The 24,581-nt window shown below is 53.6% G+C and overlaps 1 protein-coding gene across 25 annotated transcripts in view; it reads right to left on the bottom strand.

Annotated features, from left to right (window-relative positions):
- The window catches only part of CELF5 (CUGBP Elav-like family member 5), a 74,472-nt gene that overhangs the window by 17,150 nt on the left and 32,741 nt on the right, over positions 1-24,581 (bottom strand). For 12 of the 25 annotated variants that reach the window (XR_008516337.2, XR_008516330.2, XR_008516331.2 and 9 more), the window contains exons 3-5: positions 6,567-6,618; positions 4,535-4,663; positions 2,121-2,200 (exon numbers count right to left, since the gene is read on the bottom strand). Coding sequence is in view for 18 of the 25 variants with exons in the window: in XM_054539333.2 (XP_054395308.1) it covers positions 2,121-2,200; positions 4,535-4,663; positions 6,567-6,618 (261 nt within the window). In the remaining 7 variants the exon portion in view is untranslated. Of the gene's footprint in view, positions 1-2,120; positions 2,201-4,534; positions 4,664-6,566; positions 6,619-9,127; positions 9,324-9,826; positions 9,915-24,581 lie in introns of those variants that run through there. The other 13 variants (XR_008516333.2, XM_054539323.2, XM_054539325.2 and 10 more) reach the window with 10 other exon arrangements.

Raw genomic sequence — 24,581 nt, 5'->3', positions numbered from 1 at the left:
GTAGCCACTGGTGGGGACTGGGGGCCCTGCTTTGCTGGAGCACAGACAGAAACCCATGTGACTGCCATCCCACTCCATGGCTGTGCAGTTGCCACAGGGCTGGGCTGAAATCCACCAACAGGCAGCCGTGGGCAGTTGAAGCAGCGGTGAGCGAGGGAGTGTCTGTCTGTGCAGTCAGGACGCTGCAACATGTCCTGATATCGGTAACAAGAGAAGCCTGGTGGCCGGGCACAGTGGCTCATGCCTGTAATCCCAGCGCTTTGGGAGACCAAGGTGGGCAGATCACCTGAGGTCAGGAGTTCGAGACCAGCCTGACCAACGTGGTGAAACCCCGTCTCTACTACAAATACAAAATTTAGCCGGGTGTGGTGGCGCGTGCCTGTAATCCCAGCTACTTGGGAGGCTGAGGCAGAAGAATCGCTTGAACTCGGGAGGCGGAGATTGCAGTGAGCTGAGATTGCCCCATTGCCCTCCAACCTGGGTGATAGAGCGAGACTCCATCTCAAAAAAAAAAAAAAAAAGAGAGAGGCCTGGGCCCAGGGGCCCAGGAGGCCATTCCCACCCCTCACAAACCAGCCCACACCCCGACTCTGGGGCTCAAGAAGGAAAATATCTTCCCCTTCGACCAGCTCCTCCCTGGTGGGCTGGCTCCCATAGGATGCACCCTGTAGCCTCCCTGTCTTCGCTGACCTGCCCCCTCCAATAGAGAACTCACTCCTCCAGACACCTACCAGCCCTGTCCTGGGACATCTCTGAGCTTGGGAACACTTGCCCTTGTGCTGAACTAAGCCCCTCCCCTGGGTTTTAAGAGCTGAGAGAGGTGGCTTGTTCCTCTCAGGTCCCATCTTCCTTGTAGCAGATTTGGAGATGTGTGTGCAGGAACGATGGCTCCTGGGGACTCCTTCCTCAGGGGAAGGGCCGTCCCCAGTGCCTCCTTGGTCCTACCCAGCCTCTCACTGCTGCAGACCCTGGGACCTGTCCCCAATCCCCACCCCTCCCTCAACCGGTGAGTCAACAGGCCCCTCATCCATTCTCACCCTAATGTCTGTTTTCTGATCAGCCCTCCTCCCTGTCCACCTGGTCCCAGCTCAGGCCTCCTCCTCCCTCAGCTGGACCTTGGCCTAGCCTCCTCTTTGGCCTCCCAGCCTCCAGTCTTGCGCCCAGCCCATCCTCTACATTAGCCCCAAAGGGATATTTGCAACCGACCTGGCCTGTCTCCTCCCTCGCTCTAAACCGTCTATGGCTCCCCACTGCCCCAGGAGAAAGTCCAGGCTTCTCAGCCTCGCATTGCGGCCCCATCTTCTACGGCTCCTCCGGGCTATCTGTTGCCACCTCCCAGCCTTTCTTCTTGTCAGGGCCTCTCCTGGCCTCAGCAAATCCAACCCAGGTGTCATCCCCTCCAGGACACCCTTACATGTACACACATACACACTCACACACTCACAACCTATACTCACACAGACCTGCATATGCTCACAAATGTATATACAATCACCAACAATACTGACACACTCACAGTCATGCGCACACGCAAACACACACACAAACCTGCCAGCAAACGCACCTGCAGATGCACACACATGCGCTGCAGTGAGTATGCCATGGCCCAGGCATACACACACGCTCACACACGTAGAAACACACATGTACACTCACATACACGCACATGCACTAGTATCTCTACACTAGCACACAATGGCACACTTATCCATACATATTTACGCACACCCCTCATGCACATAGCACTCACATAACACTCGCCTACTAGTAATGACACACTCAAACACGCACTCACACACACACATGCATGCAGTCTCAGGCACACTCACACCCAAACATGCACACTCACCCACATGTACACACTTGTAATACATCCATGCACACACATACACTTCGCTTGCATACTCACCTCCACATCTCATCTACACACACTCACGCATATATACCCACTCCAGGGACCACAGCCAGGGACTGCGCCTGTTTCTCCACCTGTGCCCCCTCTGAAGGACAGCCAGGGGCTATTGGATGACAGCGACGGTAGGAATATGGCCTGTTTCATCCCTGTCCCCCTCACCCCTTTCCCACTCCCACCCCCACAGCCAAGGGTAGCTCCAACTCACCGGCATGGTCTGGCTCCCATGCAAGGCGTGGATGGCCGCCTGTGCCTCCGTGTGGGAGGAGAACTTCACGAAAGCACAGCCTGCTCCAAGAGAAGAAGATGTAGAGGGTGATGGGGTCACAGGACTGGCTGAGCGGGGGCCACAGGAGAGGGGACACAGAGACCTACATGGCCAGTGTCAGACACATGCAGCCAGTGAGAACTGATAACAGAAAGACAGCCAGCCGTTTGCTCAGACGGACAGCTGGACAATCAGCCAGATCAAGGTTCAGAATGGAGGAGAATCGCACAGACAGACAGCCACAGAGTTAGACAAACAGCCGGTCACCCACACAGCCAGCCAGCCGGCCATTTCTTCATTCAGTCCAGCAGAAGGTCAGTCAGCCATCCGGATAGCTGGTTAGATGGTCAGTCACAGAGTTTGTGAAGCACACAACCAGATGGACGGTGCAAGGCTGGGAACCGTCAGGGAGGAGGTCCCGTCCATCAGAACAAATGACAGGGACCAAGGTCCAGAAAGTTATGATCAGATATGCAGAGTTAAAGTGACAGACCGCCGGACACACAGTCCTATGGGCAGAGTCATCAGGGACACGCGCAGGTCCAGACAGACAGACCCTTCCGACCAGAGCCAGACAGATGGAAATTATCAATCTCCAGACCTGAGCAAACCCAGACAGAGCCACACAAGCAGACAGACCACCAGAGACCACCAGACACAGGCTAATGCAGACGGACAGCCACACACACAGAGACCACCAGACACAGGTGAATGCAAACACAGTCCCATGGACAAAGTCCAGAGAACAGACACAGGCCACTGGACCTGGCTCCAGACTGGTAGAGTACTATGGAAGGGCCAGCCATATTGTGGGGGGAGGGGGTGGAATGTTCTGGAATTACATAGTGGTGATGGTTGCACGGTTTTATGAATAGAAAAAAAAAAGCACTTCATTGTACATTTTAAAAGGGTGAATTTGGTGGAATGTGGAAGACATCTCAATTTTTTTTTTTTTTGAGTCGGAGTCTTGCTCCGTCGCCCAGGCTAGAGTGCAGTGGCGTGAGGTCGGCTCACTGCAACCTCTGCCTCCCGGGTTCAAGCAATTCTCTGCCTCAGCCTCCCGAGTAGCTGGGATTACAGGCTCCTGCCACCACGCCCAGCTAATTTTTGTATTTTTTGTAGAGACGGGTTTCACCATCTTGGCCAGGCTGGTCTTGAACTCCTGATCTCGTGATCCACCCGCCTCAGCCTCCCAAAGTGCTGAGATTACAGGCATGAGCCACCGCGCCCAGCCCTCAATTTTAAAAAGGAAGAACCAGGCAATGGTCTGAAACCATCGGAAACATTCAGTTCTAGTAAGGTAAGAAAGACCAGAATGGAGTCGGTCCCAGATGATGAGCTCTGTGGACAGAGACCGCCAGACACCGTCATTTGGACTCTCAGGCAGGAAGATAGCCAGACAGTCAGACACAACCAGAGACCACCAGTCAGTCATATGGACAAATCACATAGAACCAGGAGGAAACAGTTCTACGAAGTCAGGTGGAGGAATCTGAGACCACAGGGCACAGGTAACTCTGTCCCTGGAGAAGCCCCGCCCCTCCCCAGACCCCGCCCCATCACAAGGCCACGCCCCTGCATCCCTACTCACAGGCAGCACGTGGAGAAGCCCCACCCCCTCCCCCAGACACCGCCTCATCCCAAGGCCCCGCCCCTGCATCCCCATCCACAAGCAGCCCCTGGAGAAGCCTTGCCCTTCGCCAAGACCCCGCCCCATCCCAAGGCCACGCCTCTGTATCTCCGCCCACCCCACCGCAGCCCCGCCCCTCTTCAGGGCCCGTCCCCACAGCCAGCATGCAGAGAGAGCATGCAGGTAGGATCAAGCGGGACCAGTCTCTGCTCCACCCAACCCCTGTGAACCAGCCTCTTCCAGCCAGCCCCAGCCTCCTATGGGCCTGGCCCCGCCCCACCTGGCCAGCCCCACCCCCTATATGCTCAGCCCCGACCCTTCCCAGGGCCCCTCCCCCTGGAGCCAGTCCCTCCTAACCCTACGTATTTCACCCCTCCCTGCAGCCCGTCCCCTACCCAAGACCCCACCCTTGCAGCCTCACCCACAGACTTCATCTCCGGAGAAGCCTCCGGCCTCTCCAGGGCTACATCCTCAGAGCCAACTCCTCCCCACCCTGCAGCCCCACCCCCTCCCCAGGCCCTGCCCCTGCAATTCCGCCCCTCTCCAAGGCCCCGCTCCTGCAGCCTCCCCAACGATTCCACCCCTGGAGAAGCCCCGCCCCTCCCCAGGGTCCCACCGCAGAGCCAGCTCCTCCCCATGCTGCAGGCCCCACCCTCCCCACAGGCCCCGCCCCCAGAGCTAGCCCCGCCCCGCTCGCAGTCCCGCCCCGGCCCCCGTCCGTCACCTTTGCTGCTGCCGTCAGGCCCCCGGAGCACTGTGCACTCGTCAATGACCCCGAAGGGCTGGAACAGCCGCAGCACGTCCTCCTCCGACTGCTGCTTGTTCAGCATCCCCACGAACAGCTTCCGGTCCCCTGTGGGCGGCGACACCCACCTCAGCCGAGTCCCCGGCTTCCGGGAGGGCCTCCGGGATTCCTCCCTCCCTCCAGCAGAGTGGAGGCGGCAGGGCAGGAAGACGCGGCGCCCGGGCCCTGCCGGCTCTGGTTCTGCGCGTGCGAGGGAGGACCCAGCCGCGCCCTTTCCCTGCCCCGGATCTCTCCACCCTCCCACGGGCCCTGCACGCTCCCATCTCCCGGCCTTTGCCCAGGTGGCGCCCCCGCCTGGAATGCCCTCCCTGCAGTCTTTTGGGGTCTCTGCTCCACTGCTCCCCCTCCAGGCGGAGACGACCTTTCCCTCTGGTGCACTCAGAGAGCTGTCTCGCCGGGCCTGGGTCCCTGTCTGTCTGTCTGTCTTTCTGTCTGCTCCCCGGACCTGCCAGGCGGAGGTGGGCACTGATGGTCCCCGCACTTTCATGGTGCCCAGCAGAGGCCCCTGCCCAACTTTGTCGGGATCAAGAGGGGCCAGGCAGTCACCATCTGTGGAATGGAGTGAGGGTTCACGTGCTCAGGGGACCAGGGTCCTTGGCAGGCTGGACCCCCTGCTGGGTGGGGCTGGGCTGGAACCTGGTCTGAGGCCGGAGCTGGGCCAGCCTCTCCTGTGTGAGCTTTGCCCCCTTGGGTAACTGCGTGCTCCCTGGTAATGGGGAACGTGGTGGCTTCATCTCCTAGGGACGGTGAGCTGGGTTACTATGGAAACCGCTCTCGGCAGCTGTCACTCATGGGGGTGGGAGGGAGAGAGAGAAACCAGCAGAGAGATTGAGAATCAGGGAGAGAGAGAGAGACAAATCAGAGAGAGCACGCGCGAAAGAGACTGTGAGAGACAGAGAGAGAATAAGAGGGATGAAGAGACAGAGAAGAGAAAAAGGAGAAGGAGATACAGAGGGAGATGGAGAGAGGGACAGAGAAATAGAGACAAAGATGGAGACATACAGACCCCACCTCGCTACTCCCTGTCCCACACTGGCAGCCAGGGTGGAGAGTGTGAAAGGGGCTCCCATCCCAGAAGGCCTTTACCGGACTCCTACATATACCTAGGTATCCTAACACTCCTGCCCCACGCCTCCACTCAACCAAATCTGGCTGCCCTCCTTCAGTCTCCACTTGAGATGGAGAGGAAATATACAAATTTCCAAGAATGACTAGATTTGGGTCCCATGGGAACAGCTGAGTATGCCCCCGCCATGGGCACACCCTGACACCAAGGTCCAGCCCCACACAGACACCACTGGCCCCAGCCTGCATGTCTGCCCACATGCCCAGCCTCCAACAGTCAGGCACACATGTGCAAACACACACACCCATGCGCAGGCTGGGCACATGCACATGCACACAGGCAGGAAGGCATCCCCACCGCATACCACACATGTGTGCTTATGTGCACCAGCTGCAGAAACACAAATGCATGTGTGCACGTACTCACACACATCTGCACACAGGCATGCCAGGTGTGCACACTCATATACACACACATTTAAGCATGCACACATGAACACACACATTATCACATGGAGACCCCAGAGAGCAATCCACAGCCCTTCAGGTCCCCATTGTCTGTGTCTGAAGCCCCCCAGTTATTGCACCCTGAAGGGAGTGGAGTATTTCAAACTCAGGGGAAGGCAGCTGGACCTGGCTCGACCCCCCATCCTCCCTTGGGGCCTATGGACATAGCCCCTTTTGCTCTCTGGAACCTGCCTCTCCCCCCACCAAGAGGTATGTGAGCAGGCATGCGACTGCTGCATGCTTTGGGGCAGGGAGGCCAGTTCCAGATCCACAGGCCTCGGCCACTGCCCCTTTTGCAGGATAGAGGAAGGAAGAGATTTTCCTTCTTCTCCCATTTCTCCACCAACCCCCAGCCTGGCAGCCACGGAGAGATGACAACTACCTCCGCGGCTTTCGCTGTCCGCAGGCTTCACCTGGATTGGCCGCGCCATCTGCAGAGAGAGGGGGAAGGGAAAAGTCAAGCTCAGCAGTGGGGGTGTGGTGGGCAGGGGGTTTTGCCTGAGCTCTGCGGGGCAGCCCTGCCCACCTCCCACCACCAGCCCTCGGCACCCCACCACCCCACTAACACCCCAGTCAAAGAAATTACACACGGTCCCACCTACAGCGGAAACTGTGTGGCAAACTCTTAGCCCTCAAAACCCAACAACAATATCCCTTCCTCCAGGAAGCCTCCTTGCTTCCCCAAATGTGATAGGCCCAATTCCTCCAGTCCCTTTATACGATGTGACTTTGCAGTTCCTACCGTCAAGAACTAGAGTCTATTTTCCCACTCCTGGCACCTGAACTTGGCCAAGTGACCTGCTGTGACCCATAGAATGTGGTGGAAGTTAAGTTGTGGGAGTTCTGAGCCTAGGCCTCAAGAGACCTTGTAGCTTCCACTCTTGGAACCCTGAGACTGCCAGGTGGATAAGCCCAGGAGGAGGCCCCTCCTCCTCAGTAGGGGAAGAGGAGGGGCCTCATGGAGACAGAGGCCTCTCTGACAGTCACCTCAGGGGAGTGAGGCCATCCTGACCCAGCTAAGCCCAGTCAAGTCTCAGCTGACTGCAGCAGCTTGAGTGACCCCAGGAGAGCCCAACAGAAGAACCATCCAGCTGAGCCCAGACCAAGCTTTGCAGAATCGAGAACAAATATAATGACTGGAGTAGTTTGTTACTCAGCAGTGCTGACTGATACACCAAAGTAGCTACATTTAGCCACATCTCCCAGGAGCTTTGGGTGGGGTCATGCCAGGAGCTTTGGGTGGGGACATACCTGAGTGGACCAGCCTGCCATCTGGATTCATTGTTCTAGACACTTTTGTCCCCCACCCCAGGCATTGAAAATGATATTTAATGAAAAAAAAATTCTCCCTTGCACCAACTCTCACAACATACCAAGTCCTAGGTATGAGCTATTTTGGATATTTGAGAACAGGCTCCAGGGATGTGAGAGTTGGGGAGGCATTTGCATCTCCACTGGTCCTGGGACACAATCCTTCTCCCAACCTGATGTCTGTGGCAAACTCCTACTCAACCTTCAAAACCCAACTTAAAAGCCCCCATGCAGGGACTCTTCCCACTCTTCTGGGCTCCTTCCTCCCTCTCCCTCAGGTTGGAAGTGTCTATGTCTTGCCCTGTCTCTCTCCAGACAGGGAACCACATCATCTCCCCACATGGGGAAGGACACATGGAGGAATTGGAGAAACCTGCTGAACAGAACAGGCCAGAAGGAAGTGGCCAACTTCCACCAACACAGAAAGGCGTCTGGAATGGGAATGAGTGCTACTCTCAGACCTTTTTCCAAGTCAGACAAACTTGAAATAGATCCCCACATCCCCTGAGCCCTATGGGTTCCAAAGTGCTCTTTCTGATCTTCTGACTTGTGAGTTTCAGCAGAGAATACACTTAAAAAAGTGCCAGGTTTTCTTTTTTTCTTTTCTTTTCTTTTTTTTTTTTTTTTTTGGGACGGAGTCTCACTCTGTTGCCAGGCTGGAATGCAGTGATGTGATTTCAGCTCACTGCAGCCTCCACCTCCTGGGTTCAAGCAATTCTCCAGCCTCAGCCTCCCGAGCAGCTGGGACTACAGGCATGCGCCAATACATCCAGCTAATTTTTTTGTATTTTTAGTAGAGACGGGGTTTCACCATGTTGGCCAGGATGGTCTTGATCTGCTGAGTTCGTGATCTGCCCGCCTCGGCCTCCCAAATTGCTGGGATTACAGGCATGAGCCACTGCACCCGACCAAATGCCAGGTTTTCTAATCACAGCATAGCTGCCCAAGAAGCTTCAGAGAGAGGTGCAATTTTCACCCCATTCTACAGATGTCAACATTGAGATTTCTGTTATTTGTCTAAGAGAGAAGTTATTTGTGTAAGGTCATGGTGAGTGAAGAGTTTCTGGACTCCAGATTCAGTGATCTGTCCACCCACTCCCATAAATAAGGCCTCCTCCCCATTTTTGGACCCCCAAAGTCTCCCCACTGAGCTCTGTCCCTCGTGATCTGACCCCTTCTCTAAGACCCATTCCCGCTCCATGCCCACTCTTCCACCCTGAGCAACCCCTCATTTTGCACTCCCTTCCTCAGAGACCCCTCTGGATTTCCACCTCCCACCCCCTCAGCTTCCCTCTTCTCACTGAGCCTCTCCTGCTTCAGAGGCCCTTCCTCATCTCTGGGTCCCCTCCCCTCTCTAAGACCCTCTCCCATTCTGACACACTCCTTCCTGAGTGTATGTCCCGGGCACATATGCTTTCCTCAATTTGAACTCAGTCTTTAGGGCCCCAGAAACCAAGAGGCCCCTGTCTCCCTGATCCTGTGCCCCCAATCCTCCCAGCCCAACCTTCCTGCCGCCCAGCCGCACCCTCAGAGGGACCCTGACCACCTAGGAGAGGAAAACCTCCATGCTCTTCCCCCACCCAGCCAGCTGGACCCCTTTCCCACCCCACATCACCCATGCATACACACCGGGGCCCTTTCCACCTGGGTACCACACCCTGCTAGGCTGGAGGCAGGAGGGGAGATGGTTTCAACCAGATGGGACCAGCTTCTGGGCTGGAAGGGGGGGGTGCCAGGGGAGGTGGGGAGAGATGGGGGGCACCTGCAGGAGCTCCAGACTCCTGCTCCCCCCACCCCTCCCACCCCACCTCCGTTGGCCCTCACCTCCTCCCCCCTCCCAGCACCTTGGGCAGATGAGGATGGGGTTGCCATGGCAACGCTGATTCACCACACGGAAGCTGGCAATTGTTGTTGCCATGGAAACCGCCTCTTAGGGGCGAGCCCAGCTCCTGCCTTGCACAAAAGAGATATTTAAATATAATCTTCTGGAGATGGACGAGGGAGGGAGGGAGGGAGGGGCGGCCGCGGGGAGAGAAGCTGCCCCCATCACCGAACCCTCCACCCCCACCTTTTTCTGGGGTTGGGGGGCTGGTGTACCTGCTCCCCATCTCCCCCACCCGCCACAGAGCCTGGGACCTTCCGCCTCCTACTGGGAGGTCCCTTCCCCCCACCGCTGGGTCAGCTCGGGGAGAGGGTCGGCCAGGGAGAGGGGGTTCTGGTCTGGTCCAGAGAAGCCAGTTGAGTAGCCCCCTCCTCTCCAGGCCTCCACTCTAAAGCCGAGCTCCGCGGCCCGGCCGTCCCCACCCCGCGGCCCGGCGCCCGCCTTACCCACCGGCCTGGAGACGCGCGCCAGGCTGGCATCCACGTGCCGCCGCCCGCCCGCCCGGCCGCCCCGGGCGCACAGGCGCGCACCCGCCGCACTGCACGCTCGGGCTCCGCGCCGCGCGCCCTGCGCCCGACGCCCAGGCGGGCCCTGCCCGCGCTGCCCGCCCGAGCCGGGAGGAGGCGTGCCAGGCGGGGATCTGGGTCTCCCCACACCCCACCCCTCCTGTCGCCCCTGCCCGTCCATCTGGCTCTGCCCACCTCCTCCCGGCTCCCTCTCTCCATCTGTCCCACCGAGGTCTCTGCCGAGTGCACTCCCTCCCTCCTCCACCTTTTCTGGCTCCCCATGACCGCGTCCCTTCCCTGACCCTTCCCTTCCTCTCCGTTTCTTCAGCAACATTCCTGCTGTGCCCCATGCCTCTCTGGTTCTGGGGCCCCCAAGGCTGAGTCCAATTTTGGAACTCCAGGAAGGACCCTTCACCAGCCTGGCGGAGGGGGAGACAGAGCCAGACACAAACTCTCCCACGGGGTCAAGGTTGGAGCTGGGAGGGCTGAGGGTAGAGGAGAGTGAAGAGCCAAAGGCTGTCCTGGGTCTGCGCTGAAGATGGAAAATTCACTGTGAATTTTGGAGTAGGAGTCGGAGTCTGGAGCGGTTGGAAACAATTTTTCATGTTGGAGCAATACCCACATCTGCTGACCCATTTAGTCTTAAGACAACTTAATGAGATGAAAACATGCATTTCCATTTTACAGATGGGCAAACCAAGACCAGAAAGAAGGGAGAGGTCGGGAGGCCAAGGAGGGAGGATCCTTTGAACCCATGGAGTTTGAGGCCACAGTGAGCTATGATCGCTTCCATTGCACTCCGGCGTGGACGACAGAGCCAGACCCCATCTCTAAAAAAGGGAGAGGGGGAACGGAGAGGTGCCCTAAGGACCCAGACATCCCTCCAACCAAGGAGTCCTATGGGCTGGGGAGCGTTTTGGCACTGTGGGTATGGGTGGGCTTGCACTGGGTGGCCGAGAGTCCTTTCTGTCTGACCTGTGTATGCTAGAGATGGGGAAACTGAGGCCCCTTGGGGGGTGGGGAATGGGAATGACTGCAGGAGGAGTGTCTTGCAGTGAGGCTGGGGCAGCCAAGGAGTCTCCGGGATCTGCAAAGTTGTGCCTTTAGAAGAGTAGAGGTTCAGAGGAGGGGCCGGGCGTGGTGGCTCACGCCTGTAATCCCAGCAGTTTGAGAGGTCGAGGCAGGTGGATCACCTGAGGTCAGGAGTTTGAGATCACCCTGGCCAACATGGTGAAATCCTGGCTCTACTAAAAATATTTAAAAATTAGCTGGGTGCGGTAGTGCACGCCTGTAATCCCAGCTACTCGGGAGGCTGAGACAGGAGAATCACTTGAACCCGGGAGGCAGAGGGTGCAGTGAGCCAAGATTGTGCTATTGCACTCCAGCCTGGGCAACAAGAGTGAAACTCCATCTCAAAAAAGACATTCAGTGGAAGCCCCAGATGGGTTATTTCCAAGTGGTGTGGAGAGAAGGAAGGAAGGTGGAGCCCTAATCTGGGCTGCCCCAGACACCCATTGACCTTTCTCCCCTCCCACCTAGGCCCCAGTCCAGCCTCTCTGAAACACCCAGGCCAAGCCCCTCCCCTGCTCTAAACGCTGCTGTGGCTCCCTATTGCCCTCTGGGTAGAGGCTCAGCCCTTGATCCTGGCATTTGAGGGCCCTTTGCTGCTCAGCCCCAGTCATTCCTCCCCACTCCTCCTGCCATGGCCCCCTGAAAATGGCTGGTGACAGAATGCACCCCCGCTGCACCCCATCCTTACCCCTCAAATGCCACCTCCTCCCTGAAGTCTTCCATGCTCTCTCTCCATCTGCTTCCATTGCCTTGCCCAGGCGTTACCTCAATTACGACCCCTCCCCACTAAACACACACACTGCCCCTCACTCGGGGGAGCTCCGGTGGGAGGCAGGGACAGAAGTGCACTGGGCTGTGTAACCCTCCTTTTCCCGCCAAGACCCTTAGCCCAGGGTCCACAAATGACAGCGGAAATGATACACGGGTTTGTAGACTCCTCGGAAAGCAAAACCCAGGCTCCATCCCCATCAGCCAAGAGTATGCCGGGCACAGTGCCTGGCACGGGAAGTCACCCAAGAGCGGGTGCCAGGCAGTGTCTTACAATTTGGTGTCTGCACAGGCCCAGAAAGATGACACGACGCCCCGAGTCTCGCAGCTTGACGTGCCCAGGATCGTTCATTCATTTATTCATTATTCATTCATTTATTCTGTGCCTGTGTGCTGAGCTCGGATTCTGCGTTCAGCACCTGACAGGCCTCACCTTACAGAGTCCTCCAAACACTTCTAGGGGCCAGGTGTGGTGACTCACACCTGTAACCCCAGCACTTTAGCACTTTGGGAGGCTGAGGCGGGTGGATCACCTGAGGTCAGGAGTTCGAGACCAGCCTGGCCAACACAGTAAAACCCCATCTCTACCAAAAATACAAAAAGTAGCTGGGCATGGTGGCGGGCGCCTGTAATCCCAGCTACTCGGGAGGCTGAGGCAGAAGAATCGCTTGAATCCAGGAGGCGGAGGTTGCAGTGAGCCGAGATCAAACCACTGCACTCCAGCCTGGCCGACAGAGCAAGACTCCATCTCAAAAAAACAGAACAAAACAAAACAAAAATCTGCTTCTAGGGCCCCATTTTATAGATGACGAAACTGAGGTCCGGGGAGGTGAAACTGTCACACTGGGCATCTTAAGGCCCCTGGCCCATTCTCAGGTTTGGTTTGACTCTGGGCCAAGTCCTGCAGCATGGAGGTAAGCAGGGGAGGTAGGGGTCCTGCCAGGGGACCACCTCCGTGACCCCTGTGTGCACAGAGAGGGGTTTCAGGAGGGCAACATTACTCAAGGCAGCTACCACATCTGAGCAGTGAAGGACACGCAGACGGACAAATTCATCTTTTTCCAGGGCAATCAGATGAGCAGCAGGGTGGCCGAGGGTGCTGGGATGTCCCTCAGTCCCCAAGACTTTTGTAAAGAAAGAGACAGCAAAGTCCCAAAGGTCCTGGCCCCTCCTTCACTGGCCAAGGGACAGAAGCTGGACCCTCTGCCCCTCCCCGCACTGTCCCAGTGTTGGGGGGCTCTCTGTCTCCAGGAACCCCAGGCTCTGGCTTTGGGGATGGGAAGTGGCATCCGGGGCTGTGATGGCCCAGCCAGCAGCTTCCCCTGGAATCTGAGCCTCGATTCCAGGGTCCCACGGTCCATTCCAGGATCTATTCTGGGATTCTGTTATTCAATTTCGGATCCTATTCCAGAATGCTGAGAGTTGATTAAACTACGTCCCCCATGGACACTGCTGTCACACTCGTGCGGGAACCGGAAAGCGGGGGGTCGCCCTCGCTTCAGAAAGCAGCAGTATCGGGCCAGGCGGTTGGTGGGGGGGCTCCCCTGTGCCAGGAGGAGGGGGTAGAAGGTGGAAAGTCAAGCAAATGACCTGGATCACTCCCCTCCTGGCTTATAAAGAGACAGAAGGGTCCACTCGTACTGTCCCCCAACACACACACACACGCGCACACACACACACACACGCATGCACACGCACACACAGAGGTGTTTTCTTGTGTGGGGGAAGCAGGGCACAGGAGAGATGGTGGCTGTCTTGGTGTCTCACGTGACCCAGTTCCTCCCTGACTCCCAGGCTGTGCTCGTGCGGGCGTGTGCAGGCACGTGAGCCGCCTGGGTGGGCTTTTCCAGCACAGGGCGAACCTCGTGCTTCAGCTCCCTGCGGAGGAGCCATCAGCAAGAGCTCAGATGAGCGAGCATGCTCAGACGTGGCTGGCAGGCCAGGGGGGTCTTCCTCCCCAGCAGCCCCCATCTGCCCCTCACCAGCCTCCCATTCTCACTCCAAAAGGCTGGCTCCATTTCTGCAGGCATTCCCGGGAAAAGGTGGCACACCCCACAGATCTCGGCTTTGCTAAGCAGATGGGTGTTAGCCACAGAGGCTGATGATCCTGGGGACACACTTGAGAGAAGTGTGATGTGTGTCCACCAAAAAACAACCTTGAGGATCTCTATTTGTCTCAGCAGACACTGGAAACAACCCAAGTGTCCCCCAACAGGGGAACGGATGACGGATGAGTAAATGACATGTTTGCATTCTGGAATACTAGACAGCAATGAAAAAGCCCAAGGCGCTGATACACACAGCAACACACGTGATTCTTTCTTTCTTCTTCTTCTTCTTTTTTTTTTTTTGTACTGGGTCTCGCTCTGTCACCCAGGCTGCAGTGCAGTGGTGCAATCATAGTGAGGTAGGAGGTGAGACTCGACTCAGGAGGCGGGGCTGAGATACGGGACCAAATTGAAGACTAGCTAAAACAGGGATGGAGTCGAAGCAGCTCTCCCTGAGACATGCCCACCAGGGTGCCATGTCCATTTACTGTTGCCACGGCAACACCTAGACGTTACCGTCCTTTCCATGGCAATGACCCAATGACCCGAAACTTCCCACTCTTTTCTTAGAAATTTCTGCATAATCTGTCCCTTAATTTAAATGTAATTAGAAGTGGGGGCCGGGCATGGTGCGCTCACGCCTATAATTCCAGCACTTTCAGAGGCCAAGATAGGCAGATCACCTGAGGTCAGGAGTTCGAGGCCAGCCTTACCAACATAGTGAAACCTGGTCTCTACTAAAAATACAAAAATTAGCTGAGTGTGGTGGTGGGCACCTGTAATCCCAGCTACTCGGGAGGCTGAGGCAGGAGACTCACTTGAACCCAGGAGACAGAGGTTGCAGTGAGCTGAGATCACGCCATCACATTCCAGCCTGGATGACAGAGTGAGACTCCATCTCAAAAAAAAGAAAGAAAAATGAAAAAGAAAAGAAAAGAAAGTAATCAAGAATGGCTGCTGCATAGAGCAGCCGCCTGGGCTGCTTGTCGGCTATTTTTATGGTTACTCCTTGATCATATGCTAAACAAGGGATGGATGATTCATGAGCTTTCCGGGAAAGGGGTGGGCAGTTCCTGGAGCTGAAGGGTCCTCCACTTTTAGGATAATTTCCTGACATTGCCATGGCGTTTGTAAACTGTCATGGCGTGGGTGGGAGTGTCTCAAGATACTGTCTCAAAAAACAGCGAGACTCTGTCTCAAAAAATAAACAAAAAACAAAACCAAGTGGGTACAAATATACCTGCAGAACTGCCTCTGAACTGCTGCTCGGGGCTCACTGCCCACGGGGTGGCCCTGCTCTGCAGAGAGCAGGACCTCCACTGTCGTTTACGCTGCCGCTGCAATAAAAGCTGCTAACATCACCAGCTCGCCCTTGAATTCTTTCCTGGGTGAAGCCAAGAACCCTCCCAGGCTAAGCCCTTGTCTGCTCTGCATCAATAGCTCACTGCAGCCTCAACCTCCTGGGCTCAAATGCTCCTCCCACCTCAGCCTCCTCAGTAGCTAGGACTCCAGGCACAAGCCACCACACCTGGCTAGTTTTCTTATTTTTTTGTAGAGATGGGGTCTTGCTATGTTGCCCAGGTTGGTCTGGAACTCCTGGGCTCAAGCAATCCTCTGGTCTTGGCCTCCCCAAAATGCCGGGATTACAGGTGTGAGCCACTGCACCCGGCCTTCCATAGATAAATCTCATCATCATTAAATTAAGTAAAACAGGCCAGGCCCAGTGGCTCGTGCCTGTAATCCCGGCACTTTGGGAGGCCGAGGCAGGCAGATCACTTGAGGTCAGGAGTTCGAGACCCACCTGGCTAACATGGTGAAACCCTATCTCTATTAAAAATACAAAAAATTAGCTGGGTGTGGTGGCAGATGCCTATAATCCCAGCTGCTTGGGAGGCTGAGGCAAGAGATTTTGAATCAGGGAGGCAGAGGTTTCAGTGAGCCAAGATCACGCTACTGCACTCCAGCCTGGGTGACAGAGTGAGAGTCTGTCTCAAAAAAGAAAAAAAAAAAGTTGGGGTGCAGTGGCTCACGTCTGTAATCCCAGCACTTTGGGAGGACAAGACGGGTGGATTACGAGGTCAGGAGCTCGAGACCATCCTGGCTAACATGGTGAAACCCCATCTCTACTAAAAATACAAAAAAATTAGCCGGGCATGGTGGCAGGTGCCTGTAGTCCCAGCTACTTGGGAGGCTGAGGCAGGAGAACAGCGTGAACCCGGGAGGCTAAGCTTGCAGTGAGCTGAGATCGCACCACTGCACTCCAGCCTGGGTGACACAGCAAGACTCTGTCTCTTAAAAAAAAAAAAAAAAAGAAAAAGAAAAAAAATGAAACAAGAAAGCACACATAAAAGATGACAGACTATTATCCCACTTATGTTAGGTTAAAAGGAAAACAGGCAAAAAAAAAAAAAAAAAAAAAACACCTAGTGCTTTAGGGACATATTTATAAATGGCAAAACCATGGAGAATTTTGTTTTTTTTTCAGATGGGGTGTCACTATGTCGCCCAGGCTGGTCGCAAGCTCCTGGGCTCAAGCGATCCTCCTGCCTCAGCCTGCTGAGTAGCTGGAATTCCAAGGGCACACCACTGTGCCCAGTAAAACCATGAAGAAAAGCAAAGGCGTGTTACCAACAACCAGATAGTGGCTCCTTCAGCAGAAAGAAAAGGGTTGGGCTTAGTAATACGGCATGGGGTGGATTCTAGAGGACCGTCTGGGTAGTGGTAATCAGGGTGTTTGTTTTGTAAGTATTTATGTTTCATGCACTTTTCTGTAAGTGTGTGTACTACTTTTATTTATTAATTAATTTATTTTCGAGACTGAGTCTCACTGTATCGCCCAGCTTGGAGTGCAGTGGCACAATCTCAGCTCACTGCAACCTCCACCTCCCAGGTTCAAGCGATTCTGCTTCTTCAGCCTCCCGAGTAGCTGGAATCACAGGCACCCACCACCACGCCCGGCTCATTTTTGTATTTTTAGTAGAGACAGGGTTTCACTGTGTTGGCCAGGCTGGTCTTGAACTCCTGACCTCAGGTGATCCGCCCGCCTCAGCCTCCCAAAGTGCAGGGATTACAGGCGTGAGCCACCGTGCCCGGCCATGTGTAGTACTTTTAAATAGTTTAAGAAATATTTGTTTATTTGTTTGTTTGTTTGTTTTTAGAAACAGTGTCTTGTTCTGTTGCCCAGGCTGGAGTGCAGTGGCACAATCTCGGCTCACTGCAACCTCTGTCTCCTGGGTTCAAGCGATTATTGTGCCTCAGCCTCCCGAGTAGCTGTGATTACAGGTACGCGACACCACGCCTGGCTAATTTTTTGTATTTTGAGTAGAGACAGGGTTTCACCATGTTGGTCAGCCTGGTCTCGATCTCCTGACCTTAGGTAATCCCGCCTCTGCCTCCCAAAGTGCTGGGATTACAGGCATGAGCCACTGCGCCCAGCCTGGTCTCCCCTCCCTTTTTTTTTTTTTTTTTTTTGAGACGGAGTCTCGCTCTGTCGCCCAGTCTGGAGTGCAATGGCGCGATCTCGGCTGACCGCAACCTCCGCCTCCCAGATCCAAGCCAATCTCGTGCCTCAGCCTCCCAAATAGCTAGGATTATAGGCGCCTGCCAACATGCCCAGCTAATTTTTTCCATGTTTAGTAGAGATGGAGTTTCACCATGTTGGCCAGACTGGTCTTGAACTCCTGACCTCAAGTGATCTGCCCACCTCGGCCTCCCAAAGCGCTGGGATCACAGGCGTGAGCCACAAATTTATCTATTTTTTTTAATTTTTAAAAATTTTTTGAGACAGTCTCGCTCTGTCGCCCAGTCTGGAGTGCAATGGTGTGATCTCGGCTCACTGCAACCTCTACCTCCTGGGTTCAAGTGATTCTCCTGTCTCAGCCTCCCAAGTAGCTGGGATTACAGGCATGTGCCACCACGCCTGGCTAATTTTTGTAATTTTTGTATTTTAGAGTTTCATCATGCTGGCCAGGCTCCTGACCTCAGGTGATCCACCCCCCTCAGTAGTCTCATGCTGGGATTACAGGTGTGAGCCACTGCCCTTAAGTGTAAATTTAAATCTTTACACTGGCCCTTAAGTGTAAATTTAAATCTTGCCTTTCTCTTGCTTTAGATTCTAGACTCTAGATCTGTGCTGTCCGATATGATCCAGATCCTGGGTCTAGAATATTCTAGACCTATGCTGTCCATGATACAGTAGTTGACCTCTCTGGTCTAGAACAGTCTACATCCCATATGGTAGCTGGGCACCAGTCTAGAACACTCTGGATCTGTGCTCTGTAACCCAGCAGCTGCGCCCGGTCTAGAACATGCTGGATTGCACTGTCCAGTACTGTAGCCATTAGCCACATGTGGTGGTTTAAGTTTAAATTTGAAATTACTAAAACTAAGTAACATTAAAAATCAGTTTCTTGGCCGGGCGCGGTGGCTCATGCCTGTAATCCCAGCACCCTGGAAGGCCAAGATGGGCAGATCACCTGAGGTCGGGAGTTTGAGACCAGCCTGGCCAACATGGAGAAACGCCATCTCTATTAAAAATACAAAAATTAGCCGGGCATGAGTGCCTGTAATCCCAGCTACTCGGGAGACTGAAGAAGGAAAATGGCTTGAACCAAGGAGGCAGAGGTTGCAGTAAGCCGAGATCACGCCACTGCACTCCAGCCTGGGGTACAGAGCAAGTCTCCGTCTCAAAACAATAAAATGAATAAAATAAATGAATTTAAAAAATCAGTTTCTGAGTACACTTGTCCCAATTCAAAGGCTCAACAGCCACACGGAGCTAGTGATGAGCACACTGCACAGCACAGGCAGAGAACGTATCCACCATTGCAAATGTTCCATGGATAGCGCTGGCCTAGAACAGGCTTCAGAAAACTTCAGTCCATTCTGGGCCCCTCCTGTTTTTGTTTTTATTTTTGTCTGAAACAGGGTCTCACTCCATTGCCCAGGCTGGAGTACAGTGGTGCAATCCTAGCTCACTACAGCCTCAACCTCCTGGGCTCAAGTGATCCTCCTCTCTCAGCCTCCCAAGTAGTTGGGATTATAGGCACACGCCACCATGCCCAGGTAGTTTTTAAAATTTTTTGTAGAGATGGGGGTCTCTCTATGTTGCCCAAGTGGGTCTCAAACTCCTGGGCTCAAGCAATCCTCCTGCCTCAGCCTCCCAAAACACTGGGATTACAGGTGTGAGAACCACCAGGCCTGGTCTTGAAAATTATTAATGAGCTATTTCACACCCAGTCCAATTTTTTCATACTAAATGTTCAAAATCTGGTGTATATTGTTCTCTCACAGATTTGGAAATTTAATTTCTTTTTTTTTTTTTCCGAGATGGAGTCTTGCTCTGTCGCCCAGGATGGAGTGCAGTGGCGTGATCTCGCTCACTGCAACCTTCATCTCCCAGGTTCAAGCAATTCTCCTGCCTCAGCCTCCTGAATAGCTGGGATTACAGGCGTGCACCACCATGCCCGACTAATTTTCGTATTTTTAAGTAGACAAGGGGTTTCATCATGTTGGCCAGACTGGTCTTGAACTCCTGACCTCGTGATCTGCCTGCCTCGGCCTTCTAAAGTGCTAGGATAACAGGCATGAGCCACTGCACCCGACCCGGACATTTAATTTCTATCAGCAACCCTTGATCTGTAGGTGCATTTTGTAAAACTGATGAAAAAATAGAGTCACGGCCAGGCACAGTGACTCACACCTGTAGTCCCAACACTTGGCAGGCTGAGGCAGGAGGATTGCTTGAGCCCCAGAATTTGAGACCAGCCTGGGCAACGTAGCAAGACCTTATCTCTACAAAAAAAATTAAAAATTAGCCAGGTGGCCGGGTGCAGTGGCTCACGCCTGTAATCCCAGCACTTTGGGAGGCCAAGGCGGGCGGATCACGAGGTCAGGAGATCGAGACCATCCTGACTAACATGGTGAAACCCCGTCTCTACTAAAAATACAAAAAATTAGCCAGGCATGGTGGCAGGCACCTGCAGTACCAGCTACTCGGGAGGCTGAGGCAGGAGAATGGCGTGAACCCGGGAGGTGGAGCTTGCAGTGAGCCAAGATCGCGCCACTACACTCCAGCCTGGGCGACAGAGCAAGACTCCGTCTCAAAAAAAAAAAAAAACAAAAAAATTAGCCAGGTGTGGTGGCACACACCTGTCATCCTAGCTACTTCGGAAGCTGAGGCAGGAGAATTGCTTGAGCCCAGGAGTTTGAGGCTGCAGTGAGCCATGATCTTGCCACTGCACTACAGCCTGGGCAACAGAGCAAGACCCTATGTCTAAAAATAAAATAAAATAAAATACATATATATTTAGCCAGTCTTCGGTGGCTTAAGCCTGTAATCCCAGCACTTTGGGAGGCTGAGGCAGGAGGATCATTTGAGGTAGGGAGGATCACTTGAGGTCAGGAATTCGAGACCAGCCTGGCCAACATGGCGAAACCCCATCTCTACTAAAAACACAAAAATTAGCCAAGCATGGTGGTGGGTGCCCGTGATCCCAGCTACTTGGGAGGCTGAGGCAAGAGAATTGCTTGAACCTGGGACGTGGAGGTTGCAGTGAGCCAAGATCACGCCCCTGCACTCCAGCCTGGGTGATGGAGAGAGACTCTGTCTCAATAAATAAATAAATAAATAGAAATGTATAGACTGCATGTTAAAATGATAAGAATTGGGATATATTGGGTTCAAATGAAATACATTATCAAAATTAATGTCACCTGTTTCTTTTTTACTTTTTAAATATTGCTTCTGGAACATGTTAAATTATATATGTGGCTCACATTCTGTTTCTATTAGATAACACTGTTCCAGAACATCACCTGATCCTTATCTTCCTAGGCAAGGTCTCTCCCACCCAGGCACTGTGGACATTGGGGCCAGATCATTCTCTGGAGTGGGGCCATCCTGGGCCCTGCAGGGTGCTGAGCAGCGTCCCTGGCCTCCACCCACTCCATGCCAGGAGCACCCCCAAGTCGTGACAACCACAAATGTCCCCAGACATTGCTCAGTGTCCCCTTGGGGCTGGATCACCCCTGATTGAGACCCCCTCCCCAGGTTAGGGGATTCCACAGACCCCCAAGAGACTCTACGTCCCATGACCGTCTACCCTGCTGAGGTCCCAGGAGGCTGCACACATTAAAATCCGCACCCTGAGTGGGGAGGGAGAGAGGAGGTGAGTCCCAGGAGCTGGGGTCCCCCTGGTTTCTACCGTCTACCCCATTGGGAGCTTATTCTGGTGTCTGATGTGAGCAGGGAGAGGATTCAACTTTTTCCTCAAAGTAATGAACACAGGATCTCTCCCCCTGGGCATTGTGGACATTGGGGTTGAATTGCTCTCTGGGGTGGGGCCGTCCTGGGCACTACAGGGTGGTGAGTAGCGTCCCTGGCCTCCCCTACTCCATGCCAGGTGCATCTCCTCCCCAAGTCGTAACAACCACAAATGTCCACAGACAGCAGCCAAGGTCTTGGGGCGGGGGCAGGATCACCCCGGTTGAGACCCCTCCTTACCTAACCTGACCCCCTTCGTTAGCTGACAGAGGCTCCCATGAGTTGCCACTCAACAGCAGGCAGGGCATGTTCTGGCCTCCAAATCTTGGTAAGTTTTGTCCCCACTCACCCCCATCTCCACCTCCATCTGTCAAAACCCTTCCATCTCTTGACTCATCCCAAACATTCCCTCCTTCAAGAAGCCGCCCTGTCCGCCCTTCACTAAACCGTCCACGCACGCTGCCTGCTTCTCCCTCAGGGTGCTGTCCCTGGGTCACCCTGACATTTGGCCATTGGTTCTGTGGTCAGCCCTGGAGTGAGTTAGATGGTGGCTCCCCAAAAGATAAATCCAGGCTGAGCACAGTGGCTCACATCTGTAATCCCAGTGCTTTGGGAGGCTGAGGCGGGAGGATCGCTTGAGCCCACGAGTTAAAGACCAGTCTGGGCAACATAGCAAGACTCCATCTCTACAAAAAATAAAAAACTAGCCAGGCGTGGTGGCATGTGCCTGTAGTCCCAGCTACTCAGGAGGCTGACGCAGGAGGATCGCTTCAGCCTAGGAGGTCAAGGCTGTAAAAAGCTATGATTGCAACACTGCACTCCAGCCTGCGCGACAGAGCAAGACTCTCTCTAAAAAATAATATTAAAAATAAAAAATTATATATATATAATTTATATATATATTAATTTATATATATATATAATTTATATATACCCAAATCCTAGCCCTGGGGATCTGTGGATGTGCCCTTATTTAGAAAAGAGGTCTTTTGCAGATGTAATTAAATGAAGGATCTTGAGATAAAATTATCCTGGATGTAGGCTGAGCCCTAAATCCAACGAGAAGTGTCCTTCTAAGAGAAAAGCAAAGGGACACAGACACAGGCTGGGCGCAGTGGCTCATGCCTGTAATCCCAGCACTTTGGGAGGCCAAGACAGGAGGATCGCTTGAGGTCAGGAGTTTGAGACCAGCCTGGGCAACATAGGAAAACCACTGTCTCTACAAAAAAAAAAAAAAAAAAAAATTTAATCAAAAATTTAAAATTTAAAAATGACAGGGCTGGGCGTGGTGGCTCATGGTCGTAATCTCAGCACGTTGGGAGGCCAAGGCGGGTGGATCACCTGAGGTCAGGAGTTGGAGACCAGTCTGGCCAACATGGTGAAACACCATCTCTACTAAAAATACAAAAATTATCCTGGCTTCTTGGCTGGCACCTGTAATTCCAGCTACTTGGGAGGCCGAGGCAGGAGAATTGCTTGAACCTGGGAGGTGGAGGCCACAGTAAGCACAGATCGTGCCATTGCACTCCAGCCTGGAAAACAAGAGCAAAACTCTGTCTCAAAAAAAAAAAAAAAAAAAATCAGCCAGGTATGGTGGTGTGCACCGGTGGCCCTAGACTTGGGAGTCTGAGATGGAAGGTCAAAGCTGTGGTGAGCTATGATCGCACCACTGCATTCCAGCCTGGGCAACAGAGTGAGATTCTGTCTCAAATAAATAAATAAATAAATAAATAAATAAAAATGGAGGCTGGGCACGGTGGCTCATGCCTGTAATCCCAGCACTTTGGGAGTCCGAGGCAGGTGGATCATCTGAGCTCAGGAGTTCGAGACCAGCCTGACCAACATGGGGAAAGCCCGTCTCTACTAAAAATACAAAAATTAGCAGGGCGTGGTGGCGCACGCCTGTAATCCCAGCTACTCGGGAGGCTGAGGCAGGAGAATCGCTTGAACCCGGGAGGTGGAGGCTGCAGTGAGCCGAGACTGCACCATTACACTCCAGCCTGGGCAACAAGAGCGAAACTCGGTCTCAAAAATAATAATAATAATAATAATAATAAATAATAATAATAATAATGAAAACAATCAAACCAGATCGTTCCTCTGCTTGCTATTCTCCCCTGGTCCCAGTCACCCTTGGAATAAAATTCAAGCTGCTCACTGTGGCGGTCCTATCTGTGCTTCCTCTTCCCCCTCTCCTCCACCCACTCTCCCCTTCACTCCCCGTCACTCACTCTTCTTCACTCCTCTGACCTCAGTAGTCCTCACATGCTTCGGGCATGGTCCAGCCTCAGGGCCTTTGCACTGGCCGTTCTCTCTGCCAGAAGCGCCCTTCCTGCAGAGAGTGCACAGCTCCCTCCTCTCCAGGCCATCTCCTCAGAGAGGGCTTCCCTGACCACCCTATCTAAATGGAACTCCCGGCCAGGCACAATCTGGTGGCTCACGCTTGTAATCCCAGCACTTTGGGAGGCTGAGTTGGGAGGCTCACTTGATCCCAGGAGTTCGAGATCAGCCTGGGCTACATAGTGAGACCCCTATCTCTGCAAAAAGTTTAAAAATTAGTGGGGCGTGCCATGATTTATGATCATGCCATGAGCTATGATTGTGCCAATGTACTCCAACCTGGGCGACACAGCAAAACTTTGTCTCAGAAAAAAAAAATAATAAGGCCAGGTGCAATGGCTGACGCCTGTAATCCCAGCACTTTAGGAGGCCAAGGCGAGTGGATCACTTGAGGTCAGGAGTTTGAGACCAGCCTGGTCAACATGGTGAAACCCCATCTCTACTAAAAATACAGAAACTAGCATAGCATGGTGGCACATGCCTGTAATCCAGCTACTCGGGAGGCTGAGGCAGGAGAATCACTTGAACCCAGGAGGTGGAGGTTGCAGTGTGCCGAGATCGCGCCACTGCACTCCAGCCTGGGCGACAGAGTTAGGCTTCGTCTCAAAAAAAATAATTAATAATAATAATAATAATAAATGAAACCTCCATCCTGAGTCATTGCTCTGAAAGTCACCCCATTTCTTATCTCAATATTGTTCTCACTGGCTTGCTTATTTTCTGTTTGTACTGTATCCTCATTCTGCCATAAGTCAGATGCTCAGTAAATGCTGAATGAACAAAGGGGTTTGGAGGACTCAGCCCAGGGACTGCCCTTGAGGGGCTCCCAATCTGGGGGAGTCAGAGCCAGACACAGACACCCCCAGCCCTGAGAGGTCAGGGATGAGCAGAAGGAGGAGACAGCCGGGTGTTACCTTGAAAGTAAGGTAGAAATTCTCCAGGCGGGAGAGGCAGTTACCCACGAGTACTTTAGGGGTGGGAACCCTGGCTGGGTCATTAGTGTCTGGGGAGTGAGAAATTTTTAGAAACTAAGGGTGACCAAGGACAAGAATATAAGGGCTTAACAACTCCAAAAATAGTATCCACTTCGCACCTTTCCTTTTTTTTTTTTCTGAGACAGGGTCTTGTTCTGTCACCCAGGCTGGAGTACAGAGGCGTGATCTTGGCTCACTGAAACCTCTGCCTCCTGGGTTCAAGTGATTCT

The sequence above is a fragment of the Pongo abelii genome, chromosome 20, assembly GCF_028885655.2.
Source record: "Pongo abelii isolate AG06213 chromosome 20, NHGRI_mPonAbe1-v2.0_pri, whole genome shotgun sequence".
Lineage (NCBI taxonomy): Eukaryota > Metazoa > Chordata > Mammalia > Primates > Hominidae > Pongo > Pongo abelii.
The sequence above is the reverse complement of the archived record's forward strand: the minus strand, read 5'-3'. Positions and strand labels throughout refer to the sequence as shown.